The sequence below is a fragment of the Chelon labrosus genome, assembly GCF_963514085.1.
Source record: "Chelon labrosus genome assembly, chromosome: 5".
Lineage (NCBI taxonomy): Eukaryota > Metazoa > Chordata > Actinopteri > Mugiliformes > Mugilidae > Chelon > Chelon labrosus.
In genome coordinates this window covers 18,396,775-18,411,715 of record NC_140341.1, presented here as the reverse complement: position 1 = coordinate 18,411,715, position 14,941 = coordinate 18,396,775, and the positions used below count along the sequence as shown (strand labels likewise).

Sequence of the window (14,941 nt, the reverse complement as noted above, 5' to 3'; positions counted from 1 at the left end):
GACAGACTGGTTATATTATTTTTCATTATTTCCTCAACAGTAAATGTTGGGGAGTTGTTTCCAAGTGTGAGATTTGCATTTGAGAACTGTTCGTGTGAGCTTACATGCCGCGTTCAAGGGAGCTCTCGGTGTAGGTGAAACAGGCCATGGTGCAAAAACAAAACTAATCTGTTGGAGGTCAACATGAAAGGATCTGGAGGTCAACATGAAAGGATCTGGATGTCCACAGGATCCTTTTCCCAGTTGTGTAAAAAGAAAAAATAAATCTTCAGAACATCCAGACAAGAGAAAAATACTCTCCAGGAGAGTAGAGAAAAGCTGACTACAAGGTGCAGACCATTCGTAAACCTCAATAACAGAAAGCCCAGATTAGACTTTGCCACAAAATACTGAAAAGAAAAAATAGGAAAAAATTTAAAATTAAACTCAAGTTGGAAGAAACAAAAGTAGAGGGAAGTGAGCATGCTTGGCTTCAGCTTAAACGTTTCCCCTGATTTCAGTATGAATACCCTCAAATTAAAGCTTAGATTCTGCACTTTGAGCTCATGTACATTTATTTGTAACTTCAGTATGTTTTAGTAAACAACTAAACCAATAGATGTGTCAGTGACCAAACATATCATTTCTATATAGTTGTGACTGATGTATTAGCCGGTCAATCATAAGCTCATTTTAATTCCTTTATATACTTTGGGGCAAGTTAGTACTGACACTACTCAATGTTTGAGTAGTATATTAGTACAAATGGTGCATCTCGACTGTAAAATAATGTTAATATCAATAATATCAAAGGGGAAGTAGTGAGGACTTGATCGTCTTGAAAAACAGGTTTATTTTATCCGTCCACACATCCACTATTTAAAAATAATATTCCTACAAAAGTTGCTACTCATTTCACAATATTCCTAATAAAATACAGTTACTTCAAGTCTTCTGACTTCAGCTGTCAGGAGACGCCTCCAGTGGACCATGACACTGTCCCAGCTGGATTAAAGCCCAGTGCAGGGCCTCACGTCTGCAGGATGTCTGACACGACTCTGGCTGAAGGAAATGCCTGGAGATGAAACACACTATACGCACCACGTCAATTCAAAGGAAAGTTTTTTTTTGTTTTGTTTTTTTTACAGCTTGTTTCCTTCTGTATACTGTGCAGGAAACAGTGCATATGGAAAAAACATCCTCCTCAGAGGTCAGGCACTGCAGCACTGAGGAGTGTTTTCAGTGGATATTCAGACATATCAAGTGCTACAACCATACTTATGCAATGACACAATCTTCAACCAGACTGCTCTGTAAGTACGCACTATACATGTAATAAATAAGACTCAACAAGGACAGAATTAACTCTGCAGGTCAGGGATCCCTTCTTTGTATTTTACACAACAAACTCACAAAGCGGATGAACAGCGGTCCTGCACCTCGCACCTTAAGTGTCTGAAACCTGTAAACAATTCTTTTTTGATTTCAACCAATAGTCCATAAAATAGTCTTTTGATTTTTTTTAAAGCTGTGTGCCATCCTTTGACTTTTAATAATAAATAAATACACAAACACAAAACTATATGGTTTTGATGATTAAAAAAAACAAAACTAAATGATGTATCTACAGTGGATATGATTCCCAATTTTGACAGAGTTGAGGAGTCAGTGTGTTTTGATAAACAGTATTGCACTTGAAGATACAAAGTGTTTTTTTCTCCAACACTAGACAGACCAGGAGTTTGTCCTTTCACACTGCACATCAGTGTTATTATAAGTGTGTACCGATTTAGTGTCAAAGGTGAAGAGAAGGCCTCCAACAACCAAATACGAAGTCTGATATGTAGAGACTAGTGTCCACACTGGAAACCTTTTTATTGCAGTAGTTCAGTCCATCGTTTGTCGAAGAACCTCCTCATACTGTGACCGGCCCGGCCAATTTCAGAGTCGTCTTCATTAAATCTTTCGCAGTTGTCAAAAACCAGGTTCACGTCGATGATGAACGTCTCCAAATTTAAGTACCTGTGTTCATCAGAAATAAGAATCATCCAGATTAAAAAAAATGAAAATTATGAATTAAACAGAGCACATACAACTAAAATACAGAGTAAAGGTAACACATACTGGTTGTTGGTGAGCTTTTCCTTGATGGTGGAGAAGTCCATGGGCTTCTTGATTACTTTTCTGTATCCAGGGACAGCTTTGTGGTTGACTGGTGTGAGGAAGGGCCAAGCATCCCGATGGGCCTCCAACTCAGCCAGCAGCACTCTAGATCAATCAAAAAAAAAGCTTTCAGTACTGCAACTATAAAATAGTTGCATTTCAATCAACTTTAATCAGGAAGAACATGAGGAAAACATTGCCAGATTGTTTTTCACCCTCTTCATTTTGGAATGACATGATGTTCTGCATCACATTGGTGAGTTAAAATAAATACTCTTAGGTCTTAAGCAAGCCAGCGAATGTGTGCTCTGACATACCGACACATTGCCAGCCCATTTTTGTCATCCTTGGGCGTTTTGGCTTTTTTCGCGCAGGAGACGGGGCTGTCGTAGTTGTCTTGGGAGCTGGGAGGGCTGTCGTCTCCTTTCCTCTTTTTGAACTCCTTGATACCTTTCTTTGGCGCGCTGTTGCTGCTGGCATCCTCCTCGCTGATGAGCTCTCCTACCACAGATGGCTTACTATTTCGTTTTACCTCACTGGCTTTCTTCCCTCCTTCAGCTGTTCTGCTCTGGTGCTTCCTACTCCAAGGGGACTGACCACTTTCCTGAATGACAGAACACACAAAACTTACCATGTGTCTATTGTTCATAGAAAGTAATAGAGGACCATAAGAACTAAAAGAAGAGACTATCAGCTCTGTGATCAGTCACTCGGACGTACCTTTTCTACACAACTAGGACAAAACCAGTCTCCATCAGGTACTGTTGTGATCCTGGGATTATGGCAGTACGTGTGGCAGCCTTTGTCACAGCCATCGCAAAGTAAGAGCAATTCCTCATTATCTCCCATTTGACAGAGCTGGCAGTGCTGAACACACAAGAAGAACAGGCAAATAAACACCCTACTCTATTTGTGGTTACACATTTAAACTGCTATACATCACTACAAAATGTAGAAGTATATGTATTTCTGTGTGGCTGCGTTATCTTTTCCTTTCATTTCAGTTTTTGCAGAGCAAGCATTTATCTTGTGCGTTTTCAAATGATTAAATACATTCAACAATCATTAATATATTAGTTGTTATTATTATTATTACATAAGGACTATGAATGAGAAGCCATGTAGCCTAAAAAGTATGTTCTTCATAAAGAGTGACATCTTTACTGTAAGCTACAATTTTATGTTTAATATGTATGTGTGACAAAATGATATAAACAAATCTGTGATCAAGGCAGACGCAGAGGAGTCAGGTGACACTAACCACTTTCATTATGGCTCGTTCCCAGGGAATGGATTTGTGCAGCTGCTGGATGCAGAGCGACAGCTGAGCTGAGCTGCGGACTTGGCCGAGGGCTTTACGCCACAGCCTCATCCCAGGAGCCACCTCCTCCTCACTGCTTTAAGGTCACACAAAATGAGACTGTATGTAAAATTAACTGTTGAGCATGAGAACGAGCGGGTCGCACACAGAACTTGTCAGTACTTTTCCCTATGTGAGGCGACAAGCGTAGTTGCGCACTACAGATACAGGTACGGTGACATTATCTGATCTGATGTAAAAGGCTGTGCTTTATCTCTAAAAGTACCTTCGCTCAATGTTTCTCTCCAGCTCATCCAGCCTGGTCACTGCTATATCAAGTGGATTGTTGGGTCGCCGCACCACAGATCCACAAAGGTCCTCCTGGCTGGTTTCTCTCTGGCCTTTGTTGTCGTGATCCGGGAAAGAGAAAGGCTTGTGCTCATGATAGACCAGCTGGTTACTGTCTGACTGGGGTTTAGGGTGTATCCAACCCTGAAGGAAACATCAGTCAAATATGTGCATTACAATACAATATTTAATGACATAACACTAAGCTTTAATACAACATGAGGACCCAAAGGCATATCAAAGCTAATACTGAAGAGTGAAATTACATTTTATATTTTCACAAAGCGATGAAAGTGTAGGAAGCTTGTTTGCCTGTACCTTGACCTGCAGGCTGGAAGAGATGACTTTTCTCTCCAGAGCTTCTACCTGCCTCAGTAGCGCAATGTCCACCTCCATGGCCTGCTCCTCAACACACCAGCTCTCCACTGTCGCTTCACTTAACTCCTGCTTTTGCAGCTCTTTCACATCAATTTCTGCCATCACAGATATATCAAACATTACAGCAATCCATGATCAACTGAAAGCAATCTGCAACGTCACACAAAAGCTCACAGCAACAGACACAGCATGTCTGTAGCATCTTGACTTAAAGGGAGCAGAGGAAATGTGAACCAACCGTCTTTGCTGTCGGAGCAAAGCTGGGTCATGTGCTCCATATGTTTTTGGATCTGTTTCTGCAAGACCTTCTCTCTGATGCCTCGGCAGTGGAGGGTCTTGACCAGACTGTGCAGGGTCTCCATGTCTGACACTCGCCACCAGCCGTGAAGCAGCTCTGCCAACACATCCACGCACAGATTTAAGAACTATTGTCACAGAATCCGTTTAATTTTAGCAAAATAGCAAGGCTGACTGAGTCATCGAAGCAGTGTAGGCAATGGATATCTTTAGTCCAGCATATTTTATTTGTGCAGGCTGGCAGCATGCCATTCTTACCCTCTGGGATAGGCTGAGGACAAGGGTAGTCCTGGGTCTTGGCCACCTCCGCAGCAGGGAATGAGACACAAGTGGGTTTGTCACTCAGGGGCTCTGGGGTCTCACTCTTGTTGACTGAGTTGTTATTTGCCAGAAAGAGGACCTTGTTTCCATTACCCTCTGCATGTTGGGAGGCTGAATGCGGCATGGGGGGTAGAGAAGTGCCAGAGAAGGGCAGGCTGGGACTCGTCCCTGGGCTCAACACGTCACACAGTGTCAGTCTGCTCTGATGAATGCCAGACTTTACTTGCTGAGAAGAAAAATATGTAGAATATAAATTATTATCAGATGTCAGTTTTGTTCCACGAGCATAATGTACAAGGCGATAGCTGCGAGAGAGCTTGTCTGGAAAAAGTCGTCAAGGAAAAAAAAAAGGTCATAAATTCCGAGGATTTCTAAAAAAGCACAATTTAATCTTTGTAACTGAGATGGAGAAAGATTTATTGTAAGCCACCTACCTGAAGGATGGGCGATTGCATGTTATTGATCCCAGCAGTAGTGTTGTAGCTAGCTGTGGCTACGGGATTAGGGCAGAGGTAGGAGGGGGATTTGGTCCTGATGGGTTGTGGAGAAGAGGAGGAAGCTGAAGGACTGGAACCATAGGTCACCATGGATTCATCGCAAGGAGAGCGAGGCAAGAGGCTAAACCACTGGTTGCTTTTTTCAGTCAGCATCTTGGACAGCTGGTCGTAATGAAAGACAGATTGAGGGCTGCGGGTCATCCAGTGACTGCTTTTGAGCTGCGCAGCGCTGAGCAGAGATGGAACTGAAGTATCTATTTTATCCATCAGTCCCTGCTGAGTAGTGACTGACTGTGAGGTAGGATACGAGGGATAAGATGCAGCAGGATGACTTTTCCGAATATTGATGTTCAAATCCTGAGCCATTTTGGCTACTTCAAGGAGTTTGCTGAGCTTAGATAAGGAGCCGGGCTTTTGGAGGAAGAGGTTGTCTTTGTCCTGCTGGCACTCTGGCATGGCTGTATCGCTGTCTTTGTTCTGTGCTAGACTAGACATCTCTGGTTCCTTCGTCTCCTCCAGCTGCTCCTCTTTTACCCTGATCACCTCGGCAGCTTGTCGACTCTCAATCTCCATCTCCACCTCTTCATAACCTGAGTAACATTAAATGTAACATCACTTCTGGAACAACAGGTGCAAAACATCAACAGACTTCTATCATGCTGAACAACTGAAGTACTAAGAGACATTCTGAGCCATCAGTTTTAATTTGCACCTTCACCACTCCCCATGCCTTCAACAAAGATGCCACCGCACTGTGGAAGGACCCAGTAACATCTCTTGTATCTGTCCTGTCCAATCATCATGGAGCGCAGTGAGTGAGAGGAGTCAAAGAGCTTCTCTCTGATTTGACTCTGTTGCTAAAGAGACAGAAAGTACACAGAGTTCAACTATGAATCCATTCACTGGGATTATATGAGGGGGAAAAAAAAGGTCTCTAATTTACCTTGTATGTCTTTTCAATTTGTTTCTCCAGGTCCTCGATGCTGGCTGAGTGTACACTGTCATCCTACAAGAACAGTGATGCTGACATTTACTATGACAAACACTGATTAAGCCACTGGTTCCAATTAAACTGCTGCTGGCACTGACCTCCTCTTCACATAGATCTGCTTTCTTCCCTTTCTTTCCTGCTAATTCCTCCTCCTCCTCATCATCCTCGTCTCCTTGGTCTTCACTGTCGTCATCCTCGTCCTCTTCTTCCTCGCTGTCTTTCCTCTTGCATTTGTCTCTGACAGTGGAGACGACAAAGGTGTTGTTGTTCTCTCCTCCCACACTGGTGTCTCTCTTCCCCGTCTTCTTGGCATGGATGGTCCTCAGTCTTTGAAAACGAAAATGAACAGAGCAGAAAAGAAAGTCAGCTCATATACTATACATTCATGACCTAATCAGCGATTCACTTACACAAACATCTTAGAGCACGTATATATATATATATATATACTCACTTGCGAAGCTTTCTTTCGACAGCCCACTTGTCCTTCCTCAGGTTGGTCATGTAATCAATGTTTTTGTCAATCTCACTGAAAGAGATGAGACAATGCTGACATTTCTGTGATCTTTTTGTACAATACGAAGAGCATGAGGTATTTCTGATGCATAGCGGCGTGCGCCAGATGCGTTTCAATGTGTAGCGCAAATAAAAAATTGATGACACCTATTTTGATGCAACCTTGTGAAACTGTCTGTCAGAACATAATTTGTCATACCATTACAGCTGAAGCCTCCATGAATAAAACAGGCTAGTATGTTCCTCTTTAACAGAGATTAGCTTCACATCAGGCCCATTAGGATTACTCGGCTACAATAAGGCCATTAATATATTACTATACAATATGACAAACATCAATGCTTTAAAACAAGCGGGACAACAATAAAACTAATCTTTTATTTGTTTGCTACAGTTTTCTAATAATATAGCATGACTATTTTTAAAAACTGAGATTCCTTTAATTGTCAAATGGTGAAAGAACAAACAAGCCTGGGTCCTCACCTGATGACAGCCTTACTGCAGCAGAGCTCATTAACCATGAATGCTAGCATAGAGGCCTTTTGTGATGGACTGTGGGCCTGAAAAGCCTTAGTCCTGAGGCTGGCGGCCAGAACAGCCACCTCTGTCTGTTCACAGTGAGCCTCCATGTACAGTTGCAAAATCTCTGACACATTGTCTCGGTTGATGTCCACATTACTCAAGTGGTCCCCCAAAATCGTTTTACTCTGAAAGAAATAAATAAAACATGTTTTAAATGTGTAGTCTTTTCTTTTTATACCACTAAGTTTGAACAATAATTCCTATTTATGGACTGGAATACAAATACAAATAGTAAAAATATGTGTCTGGTAGCAAGGTGTTCTTTCCAAGCACTCTCCCTGATGCTAAGTGCTTTAGTGTCCCTGAGGATGTGTCACATCTAGGATGTGTGGACTATAATAAAGCCTGTTGGATGTTTGGTCGGGCTATTTAACGTTCCTGTTTGTAGACTCTCAATAGCAGTAGCAGACTCTCACCTTGTGTCCTGCAGGTATACCAGGATCACACACAGCTGCAGAGAGCATGCTCACCAGCAGGTCCTGCACCTTGCCCATATTGTTTCCAACATTTAGCAAGCCCTCCTGGAGGTCACTTATCGAGAGCATGTTTGCATTGAAGTCCAATCCCATGACCTTTCCAAAGCTGTGCAGAAACTGCAACACCATCAGGCAGTCAGAGAAGGTGTTTCCTTGTAAGACTAGACCAAGGACTCGAGGCAACTCTGGGAGTGGCTGCAGAGAAATACAAATAAAACGTACTCTTATGTTCATCAGCTATTTGTAACTAGTGCCAAAAATATCAAATGAAGAGATGTTACATTATTACAGTTTACTACAATAAACAAATATATACAAACCTTCAAGAAAATTAATCATTTGTTCATATCTGTGAGCTGTAAAAGTAAATTATTTGGCTGCAGGTATCTAATCTTGGTTGGTGTAATAACATTAAAAGCCACTTGGTGGCAGTGTTTTCACTTAGACTCGATTTATTTTTTTATTTTTCCAGTGATATTAATCTATTCTGACAGTGCTAGTGAAACGACGATACCATAAATGTAACTAAAGCAGTTCTAATCTTTATTCATACAGCTCCTACGATGATTGCACTGGTTGATTCCCACGTCAAAACTGGGCTGGAGGAAAATCCAGTCTTTCCACACACATTTACTTCACAGATGGACTCCATCCACGGTGACATACATGAACTCTCATTTTCATCTGCCAACAGCTCCACACTGTGTGAATACCTTATGATCTGCTAAACACATGTCTTCGTTTGGCTTCTTCAGCTCCTTTGCTTTTTCCAGTTCCAGTCTTCTGAGCTCTAGCTTCCTTTCCTTGTTTAACCGTTTCTCGTCCTTTTTTTCTTTCTTCAGACGCTCTTTCTCCTGCAGCAAGGTTAAAGACTTAATAACGGTTGCGGACAGTGATCGGAATTGCTCATTTAGCTCACAGTACTTCCAGAATCTCACAGAAACTCCCAGATCCTCTAATTCCCATATGTAGTCCTAATGCAATCACACATGTCTGATTTGCAGAGAGGGATCTCTTACTATTAAGCAGAAAAGACTACACATTACTTATTAATTTTAGCATTATGCCAGATTTCTTGAGTCCATATTTGTGTGCATTTAGCTCTGACATAGTATTTACACTCCTCCGCCTCCACATTTGATTTTTGGCAATCATTTTCTAATAAATCAAATATATATATATATTTTTTTAAGACAAGATGAGACAAGATGGACCCACCTCTGCTTTCTTACGGGCCTCCACAGCCTTCATGAGTATCATGTGCTGCCTGCGTCTTTCCCTCTCCTGGCACAAAACAGACACATCATTTTTATTCTATTATAGCCTTTTTCTATCATTTATTTGGAGAAGAAAATGGATGCAACTCACAGTATGAACCACATGACATGCACGGTAAAAGATTAAGTGTCACGATCAATAGAATGCACATGTAACGACATGCGTAATAGTGACACGGTATGGAACACGGTGATGACCAAAAAGCAAATGAGGGCAGCGATGCGTACACAATGCACGAGCTCAAAGTTAGAAGCAGCCATTACAGTATTAATCTGAGCGTGTTTGCAATAGGCAGAGTGAAAACTATAAGCAGCAGATATTATGCGTTACAGCAGCAAGCGAAATACTGAATGCAACTTCAATCAACTGATGAAAAACCATCATGAAACTATCAAGACAGCCCAGAGATTATGATAATATTGCTATTATATAGAGCATACAGTACATCTATACACGCACGTACACAAAAGGACTTTGAACACGTAAAGGTTTTTGATTATTAAAGTGTATTCGGGTACATTATCTGGAGCCAGGACACATTTGATGATATTGTGGAATATATAATGGATGTGTTTTCTCTGAGCGCAGACTTATGCAGTGCACTGTTCTGGAAAAGCCATGCAGGGGGACGTTGTTCTGTACGACTACTGCCAACGCTACGCTTTACCCATCGCTATGATGGTGGCCATTTATCACAACACATTCACAGTATGTTGTTAAATGTACAGAAACATACTCATACCATATCTAGCCTATGCCTCTCCAACTCCTGGTAGAAAGAGTTGGCAAAGTATTAAGGAATAGAAAAATCACACATTAAAAAAAAAATAATAAAAAAATTGCAAGAGACTTCCAACACATAATTTGAAAGGAGAAATTGTACAAATGATGATTAGTTAAGAGACAATGTCTAAGATATTCAGAGTTAAACCACAGAGTAAGAATGATTGTATTACAGTACGGTTATAGACAAAATACCTACCTGGTGCTTTAGTATGACAGCTTGCAGTCTTCGCATCTCTTTCTCCTTTACAAACAAGATGAATTCAATGAGAAAGCAAAACATATTCACACAAATTTGTATCCCTGTAAAGTCTTACAGAAACGGCATGCCTTCTCTTTTTATTGAACAATATTATGCTTAACGTCCAGCCTTCTTTTTAATTACAGTGATTAGCCAAGGGAATGAAATCTCTTAAGCGCTGAGAAGAAGCACATTAGAGTAAAAACATTAACTACAAGCAGCAGCAAAAAAACTGAGCTGAGGGCATGTGGGACATCAGTGGCAGCTGAACAACAGAATGGACTCGAGTTTGAGGTTTAACAGTGACCAAAACAATCAAAACTTTGCTCATGAATTCTATTTCACTCACCTTGTTTCGTTTCTCAGCTTCCAGTATTTTGGCATTAGCTGCTGCTTCTTTTTTCATTCTCTTCGCCTGTATGCCCAAAACAGATCTTTTGTATACGTTTGCCAGATTGCTAGTTTTCAGTCTGTTTTATCGTACACAAGGCCAGTGGTTCACTGTTATCAAATCTAACATACTGAAATCTTGAATAATGAGATAATTAGTCCCTCCCATTAGCACTGAAAGACAAAATGGCTCTGGTTATTATGAAACACCAGCAGGCAGCGAGAATAAATTAAGCACAATTTCTATCAGTAATTATAGGCCCAATGAAATCCTGTTAAGAGCCACTTGCCAAGCGTGTCAACTGAAATTTGATTTATAAAGGCTAAAATACTTCACAGCTTGTATTAGTGAGGGAATGCAAAATAGGTATTTCACCTAGCCATGGTAAACTCTGGGCCACCTCTTAGTTAATGAAATACTGTATTTTTTGTATTAAGCTCCAGCATGGTCTGAGGAGATTTTCATATTCAATGCCTTTTTGCAAAAAAAACAATTAAGCATTAGTCACATGCACTGACTAAAAGTGGGGCCACATAATTTAGGAATAGACTTTGGTTGGGTTTAAAAAAAAAAAAAAAAAAGAAGAAGAAGAATCCCATCAACAGCAGAAAGGAAGTGTTTTACAATGTTTCCGCAATAACTTTCAGGACGAACCTCGAGAATTTGCTGTGCACGGAGTTCTTTCTCCATACGAATTTGCTGAATGCGCTTGATCTTCTCCTGGTAAAAAGGATGAGGGCGAGATCAAATGAATTAACTGTTAAGTCATGCATGTTATGGAGTGGTGGAGGAGAGCAGGATGTGCGGCACAGAAGCACAGTGAGTGTATGCAGATGAGGAAGGTGCAGCATTTTGGAGAACAGCACCTTTCTTGTGGAATTTCAAAGCAATTCAACAGCGCTTAAACCTTTTACCTTGGAGTGCACAAACTCTGAATGTAAAGAGAGCAGCTGCAGATAGTTGCGAAGCACTGCATGGAAAATTAAACAATGCACGGAAAGGAAAAGCACTTACTTGCTGTTTAAGAATTTTCATCTGCTCCCTCTTTTTCCGTCTTTCTTCAGCAGCCATCATTGCTGGAAAACACAAACAAATTAGGCTTGTACACAGCATACCATCGAGTGCCAGAGACTAGACAAAAGCTGTTTACCTTGTTGTTTCCTTGCCTCCTTGGCTGCTTGTGCCATGGCCTGCTTCTCTAGTTTTCTCATCATTTTGATCTGAGCTGCCTGTCGAGCTATTTCTGCAACGTGATGAAATACAAAATAGGAAATTATAGACCCTACTGAGTTAAAAACTTAAAAACTGACCCACAGATACTTCCTACAAAAGACCTCTGTAGAAAGTGATTCGATTATTTGTGACAAGCTAATGATTTTTTTTACATCTGGTTTTATAACTAGTTCATAGTTTCCAACTAAACTCCATTGTAGGTGAGCTGGAAATACTGCACGCTGTCATAACACAGGGAGCAATTAGCCCAATTTAAAAAACTGATGCACCAAAAGAATGACAGGCACAATATGGAGCAGCCGGCGTGCCACTAAATCATTTCTACAATGTAAACTCACCCTGAGCCTCCAGTTTACGCAGCAACTTGGGATCATTGATGTCTTGGAAGTTATTTTCGCCAACATTTAGAGGATGAGACTTCCACAGTCTGGCCCCAGTGCCATCAGCTGACGACCGGTGCTCAGACTTTGTGCGACGGCTGCGCCTCCCATCCATCGCAATGATGCTGGGAGCGATCTCATCCACGGCCAGCGAGAACCATTGTAAACCCTGAGTAATTTGAAGTAGACAGAAGAGAGATTAAAACAAAATGAAGAAAAAAAGATAGCTTAGCTTTGGTCTCTATTACAGCATACCACACCTAAAACTATTTCATTCCATTTGGGTAAATAGCATACATATAGTCAATATTACTTATATCAATACAATTCAATCAGTTACAGACTGTACAAAATCACAGCTTTAATTATTTATTGTATTAATAATACAATGTCTGGCCAAAAAAGAAGTTTTTCCGGTTTGCCTCACAGATTAGTGGTTTTCTCAAGGCTACACAGCTGTTCAGTCCCAATCCCTTGAGTTCCCTTCACATTGTACGTGTTGAAATGTTCTTACTTTCACTATTAAACATATCCCTGAGTTCTACTGTTGTTTTTCTTCAATTTGATTTCACCAAACGTTTAAGTGATCACCGATCACGATCAATCAGGATTTATTTCCGACCACATTTCTTCCTAAAAGACGATGGTTCCCCACTATCCTTCCAGTTTTTAATAATGCGTTGAACAGTTCTTAACCCAGTTTTAGTAGTTTCTGCAATCTCCTTAGATGTTTTCTCTGCTTGATGCATGCCAATGATTTGACCCTTCTCGAACAGACTAACATCTTTTCCACGACCACGGGATGTGTCTTTCAACATGGTTGTTTAAGAAATGAGGAGCTACTCATTGCATCAGGCAGATGGGTCCCTCCATATGAGCTGGGTTCTGCTCAAGGTTTCTTCCTGTTAAAAGGGAGTTTTTCCTTGCCACCGTCGCCTTCAGGCTTGCTCTGGGGGTTTCAGGCCGGGTTTTTGTAAAGCGTCTTGAGACGATTTGTATTGTTATTGACGCTATATAAATAAAATAAATAAAATCTCTGGCTTCATAGAAGTCACCCATGCAGTAATTACCCAATAGGAGGCTCGTACTTATTTGCTTAGTTAAATCCAGGTGGCGATTTTGTTTTGGCCAGGCAGTATATATATTAAAGCTGACATCCTAAACTTCATTCATTTATTAATTTTCCGTAACCGCTTGTCCTCTGGAGGGTCACGGGGGGCCTGGAGCCTATCCCAGCTGTCATTGGGCGAGAGGCGGTGTAGGAAAGACTTACCTCTGGTCCCTCTCTGGCTTCATAGAAGTCACCAACATTAATTTTTGTGCTAAAGCTGAAGTTATCCCGTGAGATTTGAGTTATCCCATTCCTGACCAAGTACTGCAGACAAAAGAATAATGCAGACAAATTAAAAGCATAGGTAGGAATTATAAAGGTATATTAAATGAACAACAACCAAAGAGTAATTAGGAAAAGATTCACTTGTGCATCTAGTATGTGTTATTGAAGCTGTTGATTTACCTTCATGACATCAGGATACTGTCGCAGTTTTTTCCCACAGGGCGCAAAGTAAGTCACCTCACCTTGTAGGCGACCTGCCACAGTTCTGATTCGGGTCTCTCTTTGCCACCTAAACAAAGAAAATAAAAACAAAACACGAAACAGCTGTTTAACGTGTACTTCATAGCCTTGCTGTCCACTGTAATTAGAACTCCTAAACGGTCATGGCCCAAGTGGAGCAACCCCTCAGTTCCGGTGAGTTCCTCCAGAGACCAGCTATGGCTTACGGAAAAGACATGTAGGTTGTTACCCCAGACAGAGCAGAGGCTGAAATACAGTCTTGTGGCCTCTGTTTCCTGTGAACCTGGTGATGAAAAACATCCCTAAAAGATGAAAGGCTGTTCCCATTCCAGGCTGCAGAATTTGTGGTCAGGGAGCTGCTAATGTTGCATGTCTGCGTTGAGGCTGGATGTAATTAACCCCTTGTGTTGTGTTCATTTAATTTCCTGGCCACCACAACCTATCCAAGAAGTCCCCTTAAAAGGCTGTTTTTTGTGGTCTACTCCCACCCAGCCATTAATGAAGATGTTGCTACACTCAAACCAGGAACTCTAGCAGTTGTTGTTGTAGAAAAATCCCAAGATGATTCGGCTAAGCATTGATGTCCAGTTTCATATTCGCACAATGAATTTTTACTGGGAAGTGGACAAATAATGGGTATTTCTAGATTATTTGATGTGTATGCATATATCCACACAGTAACTTAATCTTAACTGAAGATCAATAAAAGGCAATTAATTGTTGTATGTGGCAAACCTGTAGACATGATCATATTTCCTATGGGCACTGTATGTCTAAGGCTGCTCCACAAAGAACAGTTTATTGTTTTAGGAAAGGTCACTTTTCAGCCATCAGTGAGCTGACATTTTCCTTCAACACCAACAGTATAGCAAATATGACTGTGAAAACAACTGGGACTCGGTCAGACTGTCAAACCTCAGCCTGCTTCTTTTAATATAAAGTGTAGGCACAGTATCTCACCCAAACTCAAGAGGCAATCGCAGAACTCTCTCATCTGTTACCCTCCTCCTCTTCCCTGACCCTATAAAACAAGAGAAATGACTCAGCGCTTTCCACACCTCCAATGGGACCTGAGCAAATCCTCAAGCTTGCCATATTTAAGAGAGCATGCAGATTGTACAGGAACAAGCTTCACAGCAGCCAGTATCAATAGTGCAAAATACACAAGTACATTTTAAAAATGTAAAAGGTTATTAATGTAACAGCAATTC

General features: G+C 41.1%; 1 protein-coding gene across 3 annotated transcripts in view; it reads right to left on the bottom strand.

Moving 5' to 3' along the window:
• Positions 1-526: 526 nt before the first annotated feature.
• The window catches only part of LOC311488237 (bromodomain adjacent to zinc finger domain protein 2B-like), a 43,424-nt gene continuing 29,009 nt past the window's right edge, over positions 527-14,941 (bottom strand). For 2 of the 3 annotated variants that reach the window (XM_084544819.1, XM_084544820.1), the window contains exons 12-39: positions 14,691-14,751; positions 13,671-13,779; positions 13,428-13,529; positions 12,113-12,323; positions 11,692-11,784; positions 11,556-11,617; positions 11,196-11,261; positions 10,500-10,565; positions 10,109-10,153; positions 9,869-9,895; positions 9,067-9,132; positions 8,562-8,702; positions 7,789-8,043; positions 7,274-7,497; positions 6,729-6,803; positions 6,373-6,601; positions 6,227-6,289; positions 5,996-6,140; positions 5,221-5,873; positions 4,724-5,012; positions 4,407-4,562; positions 4,109-4,263; positions 3,729-3,934; positions 3,404-3,539; positions 2,863-3,009; positions 2,460-2,746; positions 2,104-2,247; positions 527-2,001 (exon numbers count right to left, since the gene is read on the bottom strand). In XM_084544819.1, the coding sequence (XP_084400945.1) occupies positions 1,854-2,001; positions 2,104-2,247; positions 2,460-2,746; positions 2,863-3,009; positions 3,404-3,539; positions 3,729-3,934; positions 4,109-4,263; positions 4,407-4,562; positions 4,724-5,012; positions 5,221-5,873; positions 5,996-6,140; positions 6,227-6,289; positions 6,373-6,601; positions 6,729-6,803; positions 7,274-7,497; positions 7,789-8,043; positions 8,562-8,702; positions 9,067-9,132; positions 9,869-9,895; positions 10,109-10,153; positions 10,500-10,565; positions 11,196-11,261; positions 11,556-11,617; positions 11,692-11,784; positions 12,113-12,323; positions 13,428-13,529; positions 13,671-13,779; positions 14,691-14,751 (4,361 nt within the window). In that variant the 3' untranslated portion in view covers positions 527-1,853. The remainder of the gene's footprint in view (positions 2,002-2,103; positions 2,248-2,459; positions 2,747-2,862; positions 3,010-3,403; positions 3,540-3,728; positions 3,935-4,108; positions 4,264-4,406; positions 4,563-4,723; positions 5,013-5,220; positions 5,874-5,995; positions 6,141-6,226; positions 6,290-6,372; positions 6,602-6,728; positions 6,804-7,273; positions 7,498-7,788; positions 8,044-8,561; positions 8,703-9,066; positions 9,133-9,868; positions 9,896-10,108; positions 10,154-10,499; positions 10,566-11,195; positions 11,262-11,555; positions 11,618-11,691; positions 11,785-12,112; positions 12,324-13,427; positions 13,530-13,670; positions 13,780-14,690; positions 14,752-14,941) is intronic. The other variant, XM_084544821.1, reaches the window with a different exon arrangement.